This window comes from Symphalangus syndactylus, chromosome 6 (assembly GCF_028878055.3).
Source record: "Symphalangus syndactylus isolate Jambi chromosome 6, NHGRI_mSymSyn1-v2.1_pri, whole genome shotgun sequence".
Classification (NCBI taxonomy): domain Eukaryota; kingdom Metazoa; phylum Chordata; class Mammalia; order Primates; family Hylobatidae; genus Symphalangus; species Symphalangus syndactylus.
The window spans coordinates 98,150,532-98,171,218 of NC_072428.2; the positions used below are offsets into that span (position 1 = coordinate 98,150,532).

Here is a 20,687-nt window from a genome sequence, read left to right on the forward strand (position 1 = left end):
AGGGGATTACAAGTGTGAGCCTCCGCGCCTGGGCCAAATTGGATCTTAAAAGGGCAACAAGGTGTTTTCCAGGCAGTGGGTGGAGGTGGCTGCACGTGGCAGAAGAGGTTGATTGGGGCAGGTAAGAAGTTGCCATGCTAAGGGACTTATCTTTTTGCAAAGAAAAGAGAACACCAAAAAATTTAAGTGGACAAATGCAATGATCATCTTGCACTTTAGAAAAATAACTCTTGTGGTAGTTACTGGACATGGACGATACAAAACACAGGAAAACCAAGTGAAAGAAAAAAGATGAAGGTTTTAACTTGAGAAATTACAATGTAGATAGAAAGGGATGGAACTGACCACTGAAAATTTAGTGACAGAAGACTATACTGAATTACACTTGGTGATCAATTAGATTGCAGTGGAAAAGGCAGGGTGAGGAAAGAAATGCAGGCACCTGAACTTGGGTAGCTAGGTAGATGTGTTGCCAATGACAACAATATGGAAGAGGCGTGAAAGCATTTGGTTGTAGGCTAATTAGTCACATGTGCGATATCCACATGGAGACACCCATCAGACACTTAGAAAAAGTGGTCTGGCACTCAGCTGCAAGAATGGAGCTTGAAACATGAATTTGGGAGTCACCACACACACATATTTGAAACCTCCAAGTATATGATGTCTCAAACAAAAAAAAAGAAAAGAGGAATGGGCAAGATAAAGAGAGCCTAAGTCTGTGCTCCAGAAAAACATATAACCAGGGGCTAGACAAGGAAAACAGAGTGGTGCCAGTACCCCTCATTACATTACTTACTTTAACTCTCTATAATTTGGGCTGATTTGTGTGTCTGCAAGATTCATATGTTGAAGACCTAACTCCCTACTTCAGGTCACTATATGTGGAGATGGGCTCTTTAAAGAGGTAATTAAGGTAAAATGAGGTCATGAGGGTGGGCTGTAATCATATATGACTGGTGTCCTTATAAGAACAGATGAGGACACACACATGCACAGAGGGAAGACCATGTGAAGACACAGGGAGAAGACAGCCATCCCGAACCAAGGAGAGAGGCCTCAGGAGAAACCAACCCTGCCAACACCTTACCCTGAGATTCCTAGCCTATGGAACTGTGAGAATATACATTTCTGTTTAAGCCACCCAGTCCCGTGACACTTTGTTATGGCATCCCTAGGAAACCAAGGCACCCTCACAACACATTGGTCTGACAAATGAGAAAATTGAGGCTCGGAGACACTGACTTGCTAGTTATAGGCAGAGCTTAGATTCAAATCCATGCCTATCTTTCTCCCTCACTGGCTAAAGGCATAGAAGACTGAGAAATGAGTGTCAGAGGGAAAAGAGAAAAAAGGCAGTCTTCTGAAACCAGGGCAGGAGGGAGATTTAGGAGGGTGCAGTGAACAGGGTCAGCTGGAAGTAAAAGATGAAGCGGAAAGAGCGCTGAAAAATAGGCAAACAGGCAAAGGCTTTGACACTAACCAACACAATGATGCATTTTGGGAACTGGAAGTCAGATTACAAGGGAAGAAGATCAAAGGAAAATTTCAGCTGACCTAGAAAACAGAACCTAAATAAAGACACTTACTTCTGAATTAAAATCAACACTTGACAGAAATTTGGGTGAGGGTTAATAGTGAAAACTAGAAACATGCTTAGGCTTCCTTTAGCCCTCCTTATTAATCCTGCTGAGCTTTTTTTCTGATAAAAGATGTCACGGATAAGAAAATGGACAATTACATTTTGACAGATTCTTTGACTTACTCACTCACTAGCTGCTCAGGTTTATTTTTCACCTACCCAGGAATATAAGAAAATGACACCGTATTCAATATCAGCCTAAGAATTTTAAAGTAAGGGAGAAAACCCCTAAGGACTAATGGAACCATATGTGCCACGTACCATGGCAAACTCCCCGTGAGAGCCTGGCTGGGAGGCTTGGGGAGAGGCAGAGAGGGGAAGGTCTAATCATACTTCTCCATGTCAAAAGGGCAGAGAGGGAAAAAGTGTGAAAGCCATTTCTGGCTGTGCTTCCTTCTCCCTCTCTTTTGGAAACTTTTAAGTCCCAAAGGACCATCGACGAGTCATCCAATTTCCTGTGGCGTTAAGAAGCTGCTGGAAACCAGAACAACACATTTTACCTCACGAATAGAATCCTTTCCATACTCTCTGCTTAGTCATCAACCTTCTCAGGCCTGCTGTTGCTGCACAATTGCCTCCGAATTTATAATTTAAACAAAAGACCTATGAGTTTTTTGTCTTTTTTTTTTTTTTTATTGAGATAGAGTCTTGCTCTGTTGCCCAGGCTGGAGTGCACTAGCACAACCATAGTTCACTGCAGCCTTGACCTCCCAGGCTCAAGTAATCCTCCAACCTCAGCCTCCTGAGTAGCTGGGACTACAGGCGTGTGCCACCACGCCTGGCTAATTTTTTAATTTTTTGTAGAGACAGGGTCTTTCTATGCTGTCCAGGCTGGTCTTGAACTCCTGAAGCTCAAGCGATCCTCCCACCTCAGCCCCCCCAAGTGTTGGGATTACAGGCATGAGCCACTATGCCTGGCCAAGAATTATGAGTTTTGAAACATCTAGTAATATAGAAAAACATACTGTGTACACGCTAAATGAGCTTTTGCTAGTCTAAATCCACTTAGCAATTAGCCATGTCTATGGCAAACTTGGGGAAAAAAAATCAGCAATCTCAGTTCTCTTCCTGATTTCACTACTGTTAGTGGCTTCACCATCTTCATAGTTATTTCACTTGACTTTCTAAGTAATTTTTTGTTTAGGTGAAAGCAAGTTTATTAAGAAAGGAAAGGAAGAAAAGAATGGCTACTCCATAGGCAGAGCAGCCCTAAGTAATTTTTGATTCAGCCCTTCCCTTCCACTGTTCTGCTTCTAATCTTTCTCCACTTCACGGTTCAGCTTTTGATTTTAAAGTATCCAAATGACCGCCCTTAGAAAACAGGGGCGCCTCATCTTGGCAATGATCCTCAAAGGCAGTAACAGCAGAGAGTATCAGAGTATGGCAGTGAGTGGACACATGGGATTTTGAAAAAGCTTTCTAAGATATTCTTACAGGACTCCTGGGTTGCAGGAAGAGGCTCCCTCCTACTTAAGAATTACAGCCAGTTTTTGCATTAGCAGCAACCCTCCATTAATGCTTCATCAATGCTGACATCAATAGAGGCTCCCAACATGCCCTTTATTCTTGCCATCCCAGTCCTTGCTTTGTATTTCCTCTTGGGCTACCTTCCTGAAACACAGGTCTCATTTTCTTGTCAATGGTTCCCAATTTTTCTTTGGTATTAATTTTTTTTTTAAAGATTCAGAAATCTGGATCTTTAAGACTGGCATAAACAAAAATAAAGCACAAAATAACGTGATAGCTGCAGTTACTAACTGCAAGAATATAGTAAAAAAGAGTCATACTAAATGTTAATGTTTTTGCAACAGAATTATCTCAATCACCTCACAGTGGCAACTTTTGGCAAGAAATGATCATTCATTTCTTATTAAAAATACGAAAAAGAGGCTGAGCACAGTGGCTCACACCTGTAATCCCAGCACTTTGGGAGGCAGAGGCAGGTGGATCACTTGAGGTCAGGAGTTCGAGACCAGCCTGACTAGCACGGTGAAGCCCCGTCTCTATTAAAAATACAAAAGTAGCCGGGTGTAGTGGTACACACCTGTAATCCCAGCTACTTGTGGGGCTAAGGCAGGAGAACTGCTTGAACCTGGGAGGCAGCGGCTGCAGTGAGCCAAGATTGTGCCACTGCACTCCATCCTGGGCAACAAGAGTGAAACTCCATCCTCAAAAAAAAAAAAAAAAAAAAAATTACTAAAAGAATTTCTAAGATTGGGCTGGGCGCGGCAGCTCACGTCTGTAATCCCAGCACTTTGGGAGGCTGAGGCGGGCGGATCATGAGGTCAGGAGTTCAAGACCAGCCTGGCCAATATGGTGAAACCCTGTCTTTACTAAAAATATAAAATTAGCCAGGCATGGTGGCACATGCCCGTAATCCTAGCTACCTGGGAGGCTGAGGCAGAAGAATCGCTTGAACCTGGGAGGTGGAGCTTGCAGTGAGCTGAGATCATGCCACTGCACTCCAGCCTGGGCGACAGAGCGAGACTCCGTCTCAAAAAAAAAAAAAAAAAGAATTTCTAAGATTCATCAGTTGTAACGGCTCCCTATTTCTTATAAAGTTCACACTCCCTAGCAAGGAATCGATGTCCTTTGCATCTAATCTGCTTTTATACTTTCCTTTCCTTTCCTTCTCTCACTACCCCAAACTCGAGGCAAATCTACATAGCACTTGCTGAGCAAATCCTGACCCACTATCCCACCACCAGGGCCTTGCTCTCAGACTGTTTCCCTCTGGCCATGAATGGCCTTTCTTCCATCTCCTCCCACTGACATCCTGCTCTCCCTTCCTGGCCCAGGTCAAGTGCAGTCCCAGTCCTAGGTTTCTTCTTTATTCCAGGCTAAAATTAATCTCACCCTCCTCCAGGCTAACATAGATTGTCTGAACTTCTGCTGTAGTCATTAGCACATTCTGTCATGTACTGTAAGTTATTTGCAAGTATATCTTTCTGCCCTGGAAGACTGGAAGCTCCTGGAGGGCAGTCACTATGCTATCTTTACAATTTCCCATAAGGCTTAAAGTAGAGTAGTTTCTTACAAACAGAAGATGGTTGAATTCATTTATCCACTTATTCTTTCATTCAGTAAACATTTGTAGAGCAATTACTATATGCCAAGCATCTGCATTTATAAAGACTTTCAGGTTCCCACTAACTGCCAGGGCAGCAAGATTATCCCAGTTCCCAGAACAAAGGGAACAGGCCAGGTGCGGTAGCCATGCCTGTAATCCCAGCACTTTGGGAGGTCAAGGTGGGAGGATCACTTGAGGTTAGGAGTTCGAGACCAGCCTTGCCAACATGGTGAAACCTGTCTCTACCAAAAATACAAAAATTAGCCAGGTGTGGTGGCATGTGCCTATAGTTCCAGCTACTCGGGAGGCTGAGGCAGGAGAATTGCTTAAACCCAGGAGGCAGAGGGTACAGTGAGCCAAGATTGCACCACTGCACTCCAGCCTGGGCAATAGAGCGAGACTCAGTATTTAAAAAACAAAAAACAGAGAGGAAAAGGAGAACACCACCATTCTGTCCTATGTCCTATGATGTAGGTATTATTCCTCTTCCCATTTACCAATGAGGAAATCACAGCTCTCGCCACACACACCAAGAAGGAGCAGGCAGGGATTCACACCCCATGTACCCAACCCCATAGATGCTGCTTTTCTCACTGGAGCTAGGACCCGAAGGATGAGTTGTTTTCTCACAAACCAGTGTGATAACTTGTACCTATTCTTTTTCTCGAGACAGGGTCTCGCCCTGTCACCCAGGCTGGAGTGCAGTGGCATGATCTCGGCTCACTGCAATCTTCGCCGGCAGGGTTCAAACGATTCTCCTGCCTCGACCTCCCAAGTAGCTGGGACTACAGGCGTGTGCCACCATGCCTGGCTAATTTTTGTATTTTTAGTAGAGCCAGAGTTTCGCCATATTGGCCAGGCTGGTCTTGAACTCCTGACCTCAAGTGATCTGCCCGCCTTGGCCTCCCAAAGTGCTGGGATTACAGGTGTGAGCCACCACGCCTGGCCCCAACTTGTAGCCATTCTGCATGTCTCAGTTCAATCATCACCCCCGTTTTACCTTCTGCGCCTACATAAGTAAGTTCATCTTTCCCCCACTGTATTCACCTGAATGAGTATTCAACTACAAAACATGTGCCCAAAGGACTTTTGGATCTAGATGAACTCAGAACTATCCATGTATATGAACAGATGCCCTCTGCAAAGGAAAAAATAGGATCATAAACATTAATAAAGATGATTTTGAGTATTCTTAGGTGTCATATAACATAAAGGTAACATCCTTATATGCCGATGAGCATCGGTTTCATCACCAGATTGTGTGGTCAATGAAGGGACAAGTGGTTGGTGACAAGGAGTAGTTGACAATTTATTTAGTGAAACCTTCCCCACCACTCTCAATACCAGGTGTCACAGTCACAGTGCCCACCTTCCTGCTCCAGCAGGAACAGCAGGCTGCTGGGGAGTGGGCAAGGGGATAAAGGCTCAGATGCACAGCCCAGCATCCCTCCTAGTTGCATTCTGACTCCCACGCCCACCCTAGCTCCTTGGCCTCCCGCTTTGGTGGCAGAGACAGTGAGACTTTCTCATGGCTACCTGCCCACATGGTAAATCTATCCTTGGCACCTTTTCCTATCCTGAGAGGGTGTAGATAAGGTTCCCAACTCCAACTGAAAGCTATTCAAAAGTGATTTTTAATCTGAGAAGCAATAACTAAATTATGGGTTTTCTGTGCGCCAATGTGTACTTTAAGCCATGTGAAGTCTGTCATTTCCAGGCAGCTGCTTAAGAAGAAACAAAGGGACTTTGTACAGAGACATTCCCTAGTTCTGGAGTCATTTTACATCTCTCAAAGAAAAATGATGAGAAAATCCACATTTAAGAAGGCATTACACATTTCTTAAGGAACTGTAAAACTGTTCCCACAAATTTTGCAAAACTTTGAAAACCAAAGAGAACACACTTCCTTTCCAGTTACCAAAGTCATATTAAAACATAAACACAAGGGACCAGGGATTTACTCTCCAGATGTTTTATTGCAGTTTGGAAGAGGGTCAACACTGCCTTACTCTATGGGGAAATAAAAAGATACCTAATTAAAAGTTTACAGTTGAATTACCTTAGAATAGAGGCTCTTTCTACTTATTGTCATGAAGATAGAGTATTTGTTAAATGTAGTTATTCATGCTCATGTTTTAAAAACTGCTCAATTACCCCAATTTATGGCAACAATAATATTTAAGTTCCCATTTAGGTCAACTCACATCTGACATCCATTTTGAAAGGGAACATTACAGAGTGCTCTCATGTGTCATTTGTGAGAAAGTTATGGATTTCTTACCTTGAAAGTCATTATGAGATGAGTAAAATGGAATTCTGCTTCCAAATCCAGTTGGATAGTTACATTTTCCACACCTACAGGAGATTAAAAACAAATGAAACCGTAAATAGAAACATCTGTGAATAGTTGAGACTATTTTTTAAAATTACTTTTATGTTCCCCATAGAAATTATCCTTGCATTCTACCTTAAGCTGAAGCTGAAACTAAATAATAATCCCATGGGCTTATTTTGGTGGTAAAGCACAAGTCGAACGATTCTTTAGTTTTCCACAAATCATTCTGGAGTTCAACAGATTGAATCTGCTCACTGGAACAAGACATCTGGCAGAGTGCCTCTAGCTGCTGTCAAGAAAGACATCCTTTGCCTAGCCAGAAGTGAAACATCTTCCCAACCCTCTAAGCCAAGCAGCTCTCAAAGGAAAAAAGGGAGGGGCACTTCCTGTGCACAGTAGGGGGTCAGCTTGCAGTCTGATGCACAAGGACACAATCCTCCTCCAGTAGAAACACAAATATTCCTTTTTCTCTATGCAGCAGCAAAGAAAATAAATAAGAGTCTACCACATATGTTAGTTACACTACAACTTAGAAAAACCTATCCCTGATGGGGAAACCTTTGGATGCATTTCCACAATGAAAAACAATGCCAGAGAAAAAAAGAATCAGTCAAATAAACTGGCTCAGAACAAATACTAACATCTTCTCTTTCAGGGGAAAGCCTGAACAAACAAATGAGCCTTTGCACCCTTGCCCTGAGGGTCAGTCAGTCTCACTTAAACATGTTAAAAAGGCCACTGGAATTCCAGAGATGGAAAGCACCTCCTCCCCAGTCCCTAGAGCTCTCAAGCCTGCCTGTTCAGCAAGGGAGACTTTCCACGCTTCTTGTGTTTGAGAGAGCTTTTGGGGTTCATCTTCCAGAGCAAAAGAAGTCTTAAATGCAGGAAGATAGGAATGCGTCAGAATGAATCATGTCACAGGCTGGTGTATTTTCAGGAAATCAGGAGGACCTTTTGAAATAAACTCTCTTGCTGGAAAATTGCCAAGTCAATTGGGGGGCGGGGGGCACGGAAAGTGGCCACTGGAACGGATATGAGTTAGCTGGAATGTTAAAAGAAAAACATTATAATCACACTAACTAATCTTACCTAACTTATCAAAAAGAACCATATTACAAAACTACACTGGGCATTTATTTTTGAGTGAAATGTTAGGCAACTGTACATCTCTCGTCTTCCAGGCTTTTAAAAACCTACATTATTTGTTCAAAATTAAGAGATAACAAAATAATGTAAAGTGCAAAGCAAGACTAGTGCCATTTCTGTAACCTAAGAACATATGCTGCAATGTGTGCACCAAAAGCACATTCCATTTAGATTTATAACCTGATAAAGCACTACAGGCTTTTTCTTATATGGGAAGAAAAATCCACAGAGGAAAGAAACAAGGTTATTCTTCTAGTGTATTTGATTTCTGTTAGACCTACGAATAGATCACGATGGGTAAAAATAGTCGTACATTCCAAGCTCGTTTCTGTGCCTGGACACTGATAATTTAACCCTGCCATGTATAAGCACAACTTGTGCAAAACACACAGAAAATAGATAAAATCACATTCATAAAGTCTTCAATTGTGATCGGACAACAGAGAGATGATAGGGTATAGTAACAATCGGTCTGACTTTCTAAAGACTAAGTTCCATCAGTCTAATCTCATCTAATCTCTTGTGACAGAGTGACAGAGAACTCAAGCCCCTCTACTGGAAAATCTCTTCTTTCTGGCATCTGGTCTCTTTTGTCCCAGAGATTCAAAGTTGTAGAAGTTGATTAACTCGACATAACTAAGAAAAACCTTCCTCTAGAACTATAGCACATGATAAACTGTTTCACTGTCTGTTGACTAAAATGGGGACAGTCTCGATCCTAATGTTGAGGCATCTTCTTCAAACTGCCTTTCACTAGAAGAATGTGGGAGATCAGGAAATGCTCCTAGTCTTTGTTCATAATAAGCTTGCTGCTGTTTCAGAAGTCCTTGGGGTGCACTGCAGATTTACAGAAACTTCTCTTTCACACTGAAGTATCAACCAAAATATGCCCCCATAAGAATGAACATGGCTGTAAATGATAAATGCTTTCTGATGACCCAGTGAAGTTTGTAACCAATGAATTGCCAAGGCCAACCAATGAACAAACCAACTCTCCTTAGAAACCAATAGTCTAGAAAATATTGCAATTTAACAGTCAATGATGGCTGGGCGTGGTGGTTCCCAGCACTTTGGGAGGCCAAGGTGGGTGGATCACGAGGTCAGGAGATCGAGACCACCCTGGCCAACACCGTGAAACCCCATCTCTACTAAAAATACAAAAAATTAGCTGGCGTGGTGACATGTGCCTGTAATCCCAGCTACTCAGGAGGCTAAGGCAGGAGAATCACTTGAACCCAGGAGGTGGAGGTTGCAGTAAGCTAAGATTGCGCCATTGCATTCCAGCCTAGATGACAGAGGGAGACTCTGCCCCCAAAATAAATAAACAAACAGTCAATGACAAAGAAATCTATTAAGGGTGTTTGTCTTTACAGAATGATAGATGGCTGCAATGGCATCCAAAGCCTGCCCAGGTGTACAGCATAGAATAAAGAAATCTAGTAGTCTCCAGACTTTTTAACGGCCAGGGTTAGGTTCACTTCTTTGAGGATACATTTTTTTTTTTTTTTTTAAAGATCTAACGGTACATTGTTAATTAACAAACATAATAACTCTACCTTTATTCCTCAAATTTCAGCATTCGAGTTTGAAATAAATGTGAAACTCATCTGGGCTTCATGTCACAGCAACAGTAAAATCATATTTGATGAATATATTAAACCAAATCCCAAATAGCAAAGACAGGAAAAAGGGTGTAATTCATGCAATCACTGGAGGAACCATTTGACTTGGGGTCATATCCATGTTGACAGAGTCTTTGAAAAAATTACATCTTGCTGCTTATTCATAGTGTTATTATTACTATCAAGAAATTTTCTGTAGATGAAGGAAGGCAGTTGGGGGAGGAGTGAGGGCTATGATTCTGCCCCTTCCTTTGGGATTGATCAAAACGAAAGATGTTATGTTTTGTGGAAGAATAAGGGCCTGAGATAGTACCCATACCCTCCCCAGACAGCCCCCGGCACACAAGTACTCTCTCCAAAAGCCCCTCAGAATGAGGACTATGAAATGCTCCTTTGGTCTAGCATGGAAGACTGCTTTCTTATAGGAAATAAATGCTTCAGGAAGAAGGATAAGATTTTACCAAGAGAAGTTAGTGCTCCAGGTAGTCAATCTGTCAGAGGCCATAATTACAGGACAGAGAAGCAAATCATAATTACAAACACCCAGGAACCTGTAAGCTCTACCCAAGTTATCAATCACACTCAATGGAACTTGTCCCCACACCAACCACATACCATTTTCGGATTGCCACCAAATCTTAAGGCGGTTTGGAGCAAATGTAGTGACCACATTTTCAATGAGATGGCTGTCAGGATTCAGGGTCTCATGATAAGGATCTTGGGAATTGCATATGAAGCATTTTTTGTCCTCCTGCAAACAAAGTTGAATTCATCAGTCTAGAAAGCAATCTCATTAAAAACATTTTTAATTAAAAAAAACCTCATGAAGCCCACAATACAAAAATCAACCTATTAGCTTCAAGAAAAATAATTGTGTGAAAATTGCTTAGGTGATTTGTATCACATCTTTCACTTTTAACTTGCTGAGTCTAAAATACTCTTGAAAATAATTTCCTCCCTCCTTGCAAATTCAAGGTCTAAAGTAAAAGAGGGCATTGTTTCCACAAGCTATTAATTTAACCAAAATCAAATTTCTAGGCTTAAACCTTAATCTCAGTAAACAGCTAGAGAAGCTTACTCTACAGTAAAATGCAGAGGAGATGTTAGAGAATTCTTGCTGACATAAAGCAAACTAAAAATGAAAGAAAAAAAATACAATTCGCTTGGCCTGATTTTCTAAAACCTAAATGAAGCAGAAACCAAGTATTAGGCAGAAGTATTTGGAGAAGCTTTGGGAACCACAGAACAAGATTTCTTCGTTTCCACCCTGCCTGAGCAGTGAATCAATGGTGGTGGCATGCAGGCTAACCTGCAAATTGCTCAGAATATCTGGGGAAGGGAGGACCAGGCCATGTTGGGACCACCATAATCTGGGGCCAGTTCAAAGAAACCCAACATGGGCATGAACTAGGATGAAGATAGACTGTAAGTTTTAGGTTAGCTTTGAATTTCTCTCACTTTCTCCTAAAATGGGAGCCAGAGCCACCTGGGCAGTTGGGTTAGGAGAGTTATCTACTTTCTGTGCGTTCCACCAAGGCACATCATAAACAACAGAGCTTAATAGTTCTCTTTCCACATGGAGCTTTGCTCTGTACCTACATTTTCTGAAATGCAGATTATTCTTAAGTCTGAAAATGAGGCTAAGACTGAAATATATAGACACTCACATGTATGTTACAAACAGCATTTAAGGGTAATCTTATAAGGACACAATTAACTGACTGTACTTTTACATTGTATTTCACATCGAATTTATTTAGTTATTATCTTCTTCTCAAAAGGATTTGGAAACTGGCAAGATGTACTGTCTAAAAAACAGAGTCCCAAAGCCAGAGATGCATTAGGAGCCTGGATGAAACAAGCTTCCTGTCTCAATCTTGATGCCCACTAGATGTTTGAGAAAAGCACGTGCCCAGTCCCTTTCTTTAGGCCCTGCTATCTGTGAAAAGCACTTCACAAATGCGTGGCTAATCATATATACCAGAGAGCCTGGCTCCAGTTGCTTTTTTTTTTTTTTTTTTTTTTTTAAGGGAAACTACTAAGACTGCATCCTCTTCCTCTTACTCTCCCAAAGGAAGAGAAGAACCAAGAAGCAATACCAAGAGCCAGCTTCACACTCAGGAGAGACCGCTGCACCTCCTTCTTGTGGTTTCTGATGCTCTCTATACACATTCAGAGAAACTTCTCTAGTAACGAACTACAGAAATCATCGCTGAAAGGACAGTCTCTCCAGTTGCTTTTAATACAAACGGTCTGATTCTCATTTTGGTCAAAGCTGATTTCAGAATCTGGTGATTCATTTACAGGATGTCCTGGCCTCTCAAGTAAGTGTTAGCATAATATTGTAGGTAAAATTTAAATGCTAATATTAGAAAAGTAACATCAACTGCCTTCAACAACTTGTAGTCAAGGAAACTAGTACTGGAGAACAATCACCAGAACTCAAAAAAAAAAAAAAAAAGTTTAAAAAAGTTTAATTACAGCCTCCCTTCTAATCAGGAGGAAGCAGTCTAGACATCTCTGTATAAACCTGGGAGCAAATGAACGGAATCCACTTTACCACATTCCTTTGGTCTAATTTATCAGGTCTCCAGAATGAGCCTTCTGCTTTGTAAAAGTGACTCCATTTTAAGGGATCTGCTGTGCAAACCACACACAATACTCTGTCCTCCTTCTGAACGGCAATTGTACAGGTGGGTGGGCTGACCACGTTCTGAGCAATTAGCTTGGAACTTGCCCCGAATGTGAAACTGATACTTTCTGCTTTTGTTAGAGGCCAGAAATATCAGCTTTTATTTAAAAAAAATTTTTGAGACAGGGTCTCCCTTTGTTGATCAAGCTGGAATGCAGTGGACTGATCATTGCTTACTGCAGCCTCGACCTACTGGGCTCAAGTGATTCTCCCACCTCAGCCTCCCAGACAGCTGGGACCACAGGTGTGGACAACCACGCCCAGCTAAGTTTTAAAAATTTTTTGTACAGACTGAGTCTATGTTGTCCAGGCTGGTCTTGAACACTTGGGCTCCAGTGATCCTCCCACCTCAGCCTCCCTAAGTGCTGGAATTACAGGCGTGAGCCATTTTGTTCCCGGCCAGCCTCCTTTTTAAAAATGAAGGAAAACTATTCTGATTTTGGATATTTTACACTTTGTGTCTTCTTTTAAAATTACTTTTGACTTTGTATAAATACGACCCCTGAAATCTAAAATTTGGGTCCTCTTTTAGAAACAGGTAACACCCTGAAATTTCACTGTGGTCTTCCTGTATCAGGGTACCATGGCAACCAGGGCATTTCGTAAAAGCAGGCATCTGATCCTGATATCTAGTTGGGAACAGCACCGAATGAGTAGAGGAAAACGTGTTCGTTCAGTGATTGGAATCACCTTGCAAGACGCCTGTCAGTGCTGGAATCCTCTTTACTCAAGTGAAGATGCGGTGGGGGCGTGGGGGGGGGGAACCCAAGGGTTTTAAAAAGAGGATAAATCACCTTTAATACACACTTCCAAAACTAAAGATTTAAAAAACACACACACAATCAGGCCTTTGGAGGCCCTGGGTCAGGGCAGCCAGGGCTGTCGGCAGTCCCATCTTTCCATACTCACCGCGCCGGCAGGAAATATGTGGCGGATGCAACTGTGCAAACTGAGATGCGGCGAAAGGGTGAGCTACCAGCCTAATCCCGGGACTCTCCGGCTGGCTGCGCTTCCTACCTGGATTGCTGGAAGGATGCGGAGTCCCCAGGGCCTGCCCCTTAGGTCTGGACGGGAGGAGGCGCTAGCAGAGCCTCGAACCCCGCTCTCAGCCCTCACCTGCAAGTGGCTGACGATACAGTAGGGTTCGGGCTTGTGCAGCCCGCACGTCGAGGTCACCGAAAGCTTCTGTGCTCGGCCGATGAGAAGGTCGCCCGTGGCGGGATAGCAGCTGCCTTCTGCGCAGCCGTAGCTGAACTCGGGTTCCTGAGCGCTCACTCGGGCTCCGCACAGGGCTGCGGGAAGGACAGGCAACAGGGTTGGGGGGACACAAGCAGGGAGTGGAGCCCCAACAAAACGAACAAGCGGGGGCGGGGGAGTGGGTGCGGAGAGAGGACAGTCCATTCGGAAGAAAGCAAAATGCACAGAAAAGACAATGGAGAGATGAGCGCAGGAGAGGCTGGGAAGGCAGGGACTCAGAAAGGAGAAGGACACAGAAAGAAACCCACACACGTCATCAGGTCTGTCCAGCAGCGAGAGCCTCCCTCCCGGGAAACCCACCGACGCTCGCGCCCACCCTGATCAGCCCCGGGGAGCAGCTCCCCCAACAAAGGGTGGATGTGTAGACCCTCCACTTCGACGTGTCTGGAGCCCGGCGCAGGGAGGCTGACCCCCCAAGCGCCACACACCCACGCACGTGAACCCGCGTGCACGCGGCAGCCTGCGCATCCTCGGTGTGAGTGTGCGCGTGGAAATCTGTGAGCTCGGGGCGCGAGAGTGCGTGTGCGTGCACGCGCGAGGGTCATTGGCGCTTCGCTGGGGGCGAGGCGCCGCGGCTCGCGGTGGACGCCGCTTTCCGGAGCTAGGGGAGCCCGTGGACAGTCCCTGGGGCTCTGGAGTGGTTTCAAGGTTTCGCCATTCCAGGGAAGCGCCAGGTCCAGCTGTTTCTGGTGCCACCCGGAGACAGAGATGGTTAATTAAAGCCACATGGCCCCTCATCTGTTCCCAGAATGAAGCCTCCGCTCAGCTCAGGCACTTTCCTGGGCAATGGATTTTTGGACAGCCCTCCTCGGTCAGCGCCGCCAACCCCAGGGAGCCTGCCCTCTGCGGTGGGGAAACCCAGGGTGAACCGGCCGAGGGTGCAAAACCCTGAGCGGGGGCCGCGGGAGCCCGCAGGGGCCGGGGCTTGGGCGCAGAGCCCGGGGGATGCGGGTCCGCGGCGCTCCGCGTGCGCCGTCTCCAGCCACCACCGAAGCAAGGGCGGTGGCGTTTAATCCCAGGGCCGTCATTTCCATCCAGTCCCTCTCCCAAGCCCCCAGGATCCCACGAAGGTGAGCAAGCAGCTTTTGGGTTTTCCTTCCCCATGCCCAAGTCCATCCGCCTCCCCGCACCGTTTCCACGGAATTACCTAAGAAACTGAAAGCGAACACCTGGAGAAGCCCCATGCTGCCTCCCTGCAGCCACCGGGAAGCGGGAGAGGAGTGAAGAAGACGCCCGCCGAGCCGCCTGCCCTTTCTTCCCGTCTTCCTTTCTGGAGAGGTGGAAAGGAGGGGGAAAAAGGCAAATGTTCAAAGAGAGTCGAGGCGCCCTTCCATTTCCTGTCGCTCCCACGGAAGCGGGGGGTGGGCTGGAAAGGGGGAAAAACCGCGCAGCCACTTTGTTCTCCTCACCCGGCGACGCGAGCGCTCGCCCGGCTCCTGGAGCCCCCGAGCCCAAAGAAGGGAATTAGAAAGTTTAGCCTTGGGAGGAACAGAGGGAGGCGCCTCTGCTCATGCGCATACGGAGAGCCGGGGCTGAAGGGGCGGGCGGCCGCAACTCTGCGAGGACCGGGTGAGGTCCCGGTCCCACCCCCCGGGGCGCCTCTTTTGTTTGAAACCGTGTCTGCGAGCGCTGCGGGGCTGGGGCACTTCCCGGTCCCAGGGCGGGTCCGCCCCGGGGTGCGCGTCCCAGAACGGCGCGCGGCGGTGCCGTCCAGCGAGGGGGGCGGATGCGTGGGGGCGTCTCCGAGGTGGGTGTTCAGGTGGCCCAGCCAGGGGGCCGGCGGGACCTACCGCGGACTCGCGCATTTACGTTCGCAAGAAGTGAATCACCAAACGTGCCCACGGCTAAAACTCTCGTGCCGTGCGCTCAGGGAAGGTGGGTTAACCCTTTAGAAACAGGGTCGACGTGTCGTGTTTGTTCTTTAGAAAGTGACACTTCCTCTCCGCCCCTAGTATCCAAGAGCTTGGGATGGGCGCGACATCTACAGTGTCTTCCTGGGAAGGAGGGGAAGCTCTGTGCCCCTGCAATTCTTTGCGCACACGTTTATTCAGGACCTAGCTGTAATCCTGTTACCCAGGTGGTCACGGCATTGAATTGAACGTCTAGTTCTGTTTTTAAAAAATCTACTTCCAACATGGTGAAACTCCGTCTCTACTAAAAATACAAAAATTAGCTGGGCGTGGTGGCGGGCGCCTGTAATCCCAGCTACTCGGAAGGCTGAGGCAGGAAAATCGCTTGAACCTGGGAGAAGGAGGTTGCCATGAGCCGGGATCGTGCCATTGCACCAGCCTGGGCGACAAGAGCAAAACTACGTCTCAAAAAAAAAAAAAAAAAAAAATCTTCCTACCTATATCCAGATGATGGCTTTAGCTCAGGTGATTCCTCAAATGACACTTATTGTTACTGACTCCCTTTCCCATCTCGCCGTGGAAGAGTTGACACAGCCAGCAAGTGGAAATCTCTCATGAGAGACATTCCCCACAACGCTCAATCTCGACCATTCTCCATGGTGTGCAAATGGTGAGGTGGGGAGAGGGCCTCTAATGAAGAGTCTCTAACAACACAATGTAACCTGCCTGGTGAAATTAGGGGTACATAGAAGCTCACCACCTTCCAGGGGCTGGAGAGGGAAAAGAGGTTGGTGACGGGACCCCACCACCCATTCTGCTACCCTTAGCAATGGACAAAATCAAAGCTTGGAGTCCTGCTCTGGGCAAATGTGGCTGGAATTCAGGGAGTATAGTTAGTTGTGCGTCCAGTCAGGAGACTTGGCTTGTTTTCCAGTCATTTCCGGGAGAAGAGTTTAGCGGCTAGCTGGTCGGTTTTTAACTTAGCTGCAACGAAATAAGGCCCAGAGAAGTTTAATCATTAGACCATAGAGTCAGCTGCTTTACGAGTTCGTAAGCCTGCACGAGTCTGAGGCAGGCGGGAGCCTGGGGGTCTAGGTGAGTGAGGCATTAATTATTCACCAAATCAGCACTTGCCCTGCTACAGTCTGGGGAGGTTTTGCCTCTGCTGAGGCTTAGGATCCTCTGCGTAGCCTGAGAGCACTGAGAAAGCCCTTGCTGTTGGGAGGCTGTAGAATTGCAATGGAGGGTCTTCAGGGCTTAATTAAAGGAAAAATATTAAAAGGCAAATGTCTTTTCTTCCTGTTGAGCTTTTAATACCCTGGGCCAGAGTTTCGTATTTTCACGTGTACACACTGCAAGCATCTTTCAGCTCCTTTTCGTTCTTGAGCCTAGCCTCTGCTCTCACAGCAGCTGAGCCCTCCTTGCTACCTGTGCCTGGTCAGCGTCCTCTCCCCTTGCAAAAGGTCATTTACCTTCAGCACTGTTCAGAAGCCTGCCTGCTCTCCTGATCACCTCACTTGCAGTAGTAAATTGAACACTACTGAGAAAATTCGGTTTTTAAAATTTTGCCTGTATATGTGCAGGGGGAGGAGTGTGTGTAACACTCACCTTCTGACCACTTCATCTATGAATTTGTCTACCTCCCTTCCCACCTTTATCTTTTGTGCTTCTCTCCTAGAAGTATGCCCTCCTCTCATCTACTAAGTTCAGTGCTCTCATATACTTGCTCAGCCTCCTCCTGTTTTAAGTAAAAACAACACAAACCCTACATTGCATGGAATCAAAGCTTGAGCTCTGGAGATTTGCTCATGGAATCAAACATTGAGCTAAGAAGAAAAGAGTTTCAAGAGGGAGATCTGAAGCATAAGCCACAGAGATCAAATAAGATCACAGTGGGAAAATGTCCATTGCATTCAGCAATTAGAAAGCCAAGGGTGGCCAGGCACGATGGCTCATGCCTCTAAGGGGCATGAAGCGGCTGGATCACGAGGTCAGGAGCTCGAGACCAGTCTGTCCAATATGGTGAAACCTGTCTGTACTAAAAACACAAAAATTAGGCGTGCTGGCAGGCGCCTGTAATCCCAGCTACTTGGGAGGCTGAGGCAGGAGAATTGCTTGAAACTGGGAGGCGGAGATTGCAGTGAGCCAAGATTGCGCCATTGGACTCCAGCCTAGCCAAAAAGAGCCAGACTTCATCTCCAAAAAAAAAAAAAAAAAAAAAGTCAAGGTCAGTTACCAAGAACAGTGATGGAGATGGAAGCCACACTGCTATGGAATGGAGGAGGAACTTGGGGAAAGCAGAGCATAAGAGCAAACTATACTTTCAAGAACCTGAGCTATGAAGCCAAAGGAAGGATTGAGCAAATCCCAGGGTTTGCTCAATCAAAGCTTGAGCTTTGTTCCATGCTCCTGCTCTAGAAAATGTGGCTAGAATGAAGGAAAAAGACTCTATACTCCCTCTCCTTCCTTTGGAGAATCACCAAATGGTGCCCATGGCTAAAACTCTCGTGCAGTGCGCTCAGGGAAGGTGGGTTAACCCTTTAGAAACAGGGTCGACCTGTCGCGTTTGTTCTTTAGAAAGTGACACTTCCTCTCCGCCCCTAGTATCCAAGAGCTTGGGATGGGCGTGACATCTACAGTGTCTTCCTAGGAAGGAGGGGAAGCTCTGTGCCCCTGCAATTCTTTACGCACACGTTTATTCTTGGTAAGTGCCCTTGACTTTCTAATCTGAATGCAATGGACATTTTCCCACTGTGATCTTATTTGATCTCTTTGTGGCTTATGCTTCAGATGATCACACCCTCCTTCTTGAGACTCCTTTCTCCTTAGCTTCCAGGACATAATTCCAGAATTTTCCCACAAGACTTTGACCCCTCCTCTCCCATTTATCTTGCCCTTCTCTGATCCCTTAAACGGTGCTACCAAAGGTTCTGTCTCTCTTTTGTGCTCCCTCTACTCATCCATATCCAGGGGTGCACCACTTGGACTCTCCTCAACCTCTAATTCCCATATCTCTAGCTTGTACCTCACTTGGAATTTACATACCATTTCTAACAGGCCATTGAATATGTCTACTTCGATGACCCATAGGTAAATGAAATTCATCTGTGGCAAAACTGAAATCTCTCCACCCATCTCTCCTACAACAAAATGTGTTCTTTCTTCTGTTTCCCATTTCAGTTATTGGCACCATAATCCACCCCTTATCTCAAGACGGAGATCTGAGAACAGGACTGGTTGCATGATTAGCAGGGCACAAATGTGGAGCCCCTCTATTATTATTAATGTAAAGACAGTGAAAGAGCATTAAACCTAGCATGGGACTCTCCTGAGTGGGGCGGGGGGGGCTGTGCAATTGCACAAATCACACACCCATGAAGCCAGCCTAGCCTGGGAATCTTGGACACATCCTGCTCCTACATTCCCTCCCCTCCCCATCACCAGGTCCTGTCATTTCTACTTCCTAGCAACTAGCCAGCATGTCCCCTTGCTCCAACCTCATTGCCCTCCCTTAGAGTTCAGTCTGAATGCCTGCCAGAGCCCCCTGACAGGGTGTTCCTACTTCCAGACTGTTTCTCTCTTCAATCTAATCCTTCCTAATACCCACAGAAGGATTTTTTCAGAGTCAAAACCTTGATCATGTCATTCCCTTATTCAAAAGCCTCCAATGGCTGCTCTCTGCTCCTTCCCTGTGCATGACATACTTTATTCCTTCATGACTATCCTTTCACTACATGGGTCCTCCTTGACCTTGTCAACTTAGTGAACTGCACACCTTTGAAGACTCCTCTTAAACATGACTTTCTCCATGAGCCTCTCTCTCCTCCTCCTTGTAAAAGCCTGTTACAGCATATATAAAATAATGCTGTAACTATTTGTTTATTCCCTTATCTCCCCCAATAGACAGCGAGACAAGGACAAGTATTGTGTAACATTCGTTTTTGCATTAATGTTGCCTTGCATAAAATGAGGCACATTACAGGTGCTCAATAAGTGTTTCTCGAATGAAAGTAAATGAAGATTAGTCTCCATGTTTTAAAAACTTCCTTAAATCTGAAATGTCCACTTTTTTCTACCTTAATATGAATTTCTAGACAAAGAGAAAAAGAAATACCGCCACTTGACTTAATTTTAGGAATACTTCCAAGTTTCACTCACGAATTCTTCTCGTCTATTATATTTCATACAATTTCCTCTGATTTCTGAAGATGTTACAAGTTGAGGAATGAATCTCTTCTGTTAGTAAGCCTGTCCAGGGCTTTGCTCTGGCTGTCAACACAACCCTCTCTTGTCTGTCATTTGTACTAACCTGGCACTACCTGCCTTAGCATAAAGCAGTCTTTACCAGAGAATTCTGCAGCAGTTTAAATGGCAGATGGGATTGCAAATTGTTGGCTGTTCTGTCTCAAAGAATGTGTGACAGTTATCTCCCTGCAGCATTTATTATTTTCGTTTGAAAACAAAACAAGAACTGTTTTCAAGGTCACCTTCACTTTCACACAGTCTTAGAACACCACATGTGTGTCTCCTTTGAAATCCTCATTGACAGTAGAACAACAAGGATGCTACATTCTAGACTTCAATCTTTGGGTCCTGAAATGTGGCTATTTATATAACATTGTTCTGATGAAAAATACTAGATTTTTCTGTTTTGAAAATTAGATTTAAGTGCATTTTGTAAGATTCAGAATTGATCTAGAAAAGTAAATTCAATGACCAGTAAGATTCAGGTCAAATGTCATGCTATACTTTATATATATATATATATATATATATATATATATATATATATATATATGTCTTTTATAATACATAGAACAATAATTTGTAGTTTTGTTTTAGTGTCCTTCTTCCCAGAAGCAGAGACTGTCTTTCATTAGACTTTGGATTCCCATCAGGTGGCAGTTTCTAGTATATTATAGACACATAATATCTGCTTGTTGGATGAATAAAATTGAGTAACCTTCTTTATAATTGTTAAGGGAACACACAGGGGACATTATTGCTATCCTCTGTAATAGGAAAACCATCAGGGCCTGAAACCAGGCAGGGAGTCACAACATTTTAAGCCTC

At 45.0% G+C, this 20,687-nt stretch overlaps 1 protein-coding gene and 1 pseudogene across 1 annotated transcript in view; both read right to left on the reverse strand.

Annotated features, from left to right (window-relative positions):
* Positions 1-15,362, reverse strand: part of LAMB1 (laminin subunit beta 1) — an 80,454-nt gene extending 65,092 nt beyond the window's left edge. The window contains exons 1-5 of the mRNA XM_055283645.2: positions 15,174-15,362; positions 14,912-15,034; positions 13,624-13,799; positions 10,431-10,566; positions 6,994-7,067 (exon numbers count right to left, since the gene is read on the reverse strand). Coding sequence (XP_055139620.1) covers positions 6,994-7,067; positions 10,431-10,566; positions 13,624-13,799; positions 14,912-14,948 — 423 coding nt within the window. The 5' untranslated portion in view covers positions 14,949-15,034; positions 15,174-15,362. The remainder of the gene's footprint in view (positions 1-6,993; positions 7,068-10,430; positions 10,567-13,623; positions 13,800-14,911; positions 15,035-15,173) is intronic.
* On the reverse strand, positions 11,850-12,043 carry LOC129485632 (uncharacterized; annotated as a pseudogene).
* Positions 15,363-20,687: the final 5,325 nt, after the last annotated feature.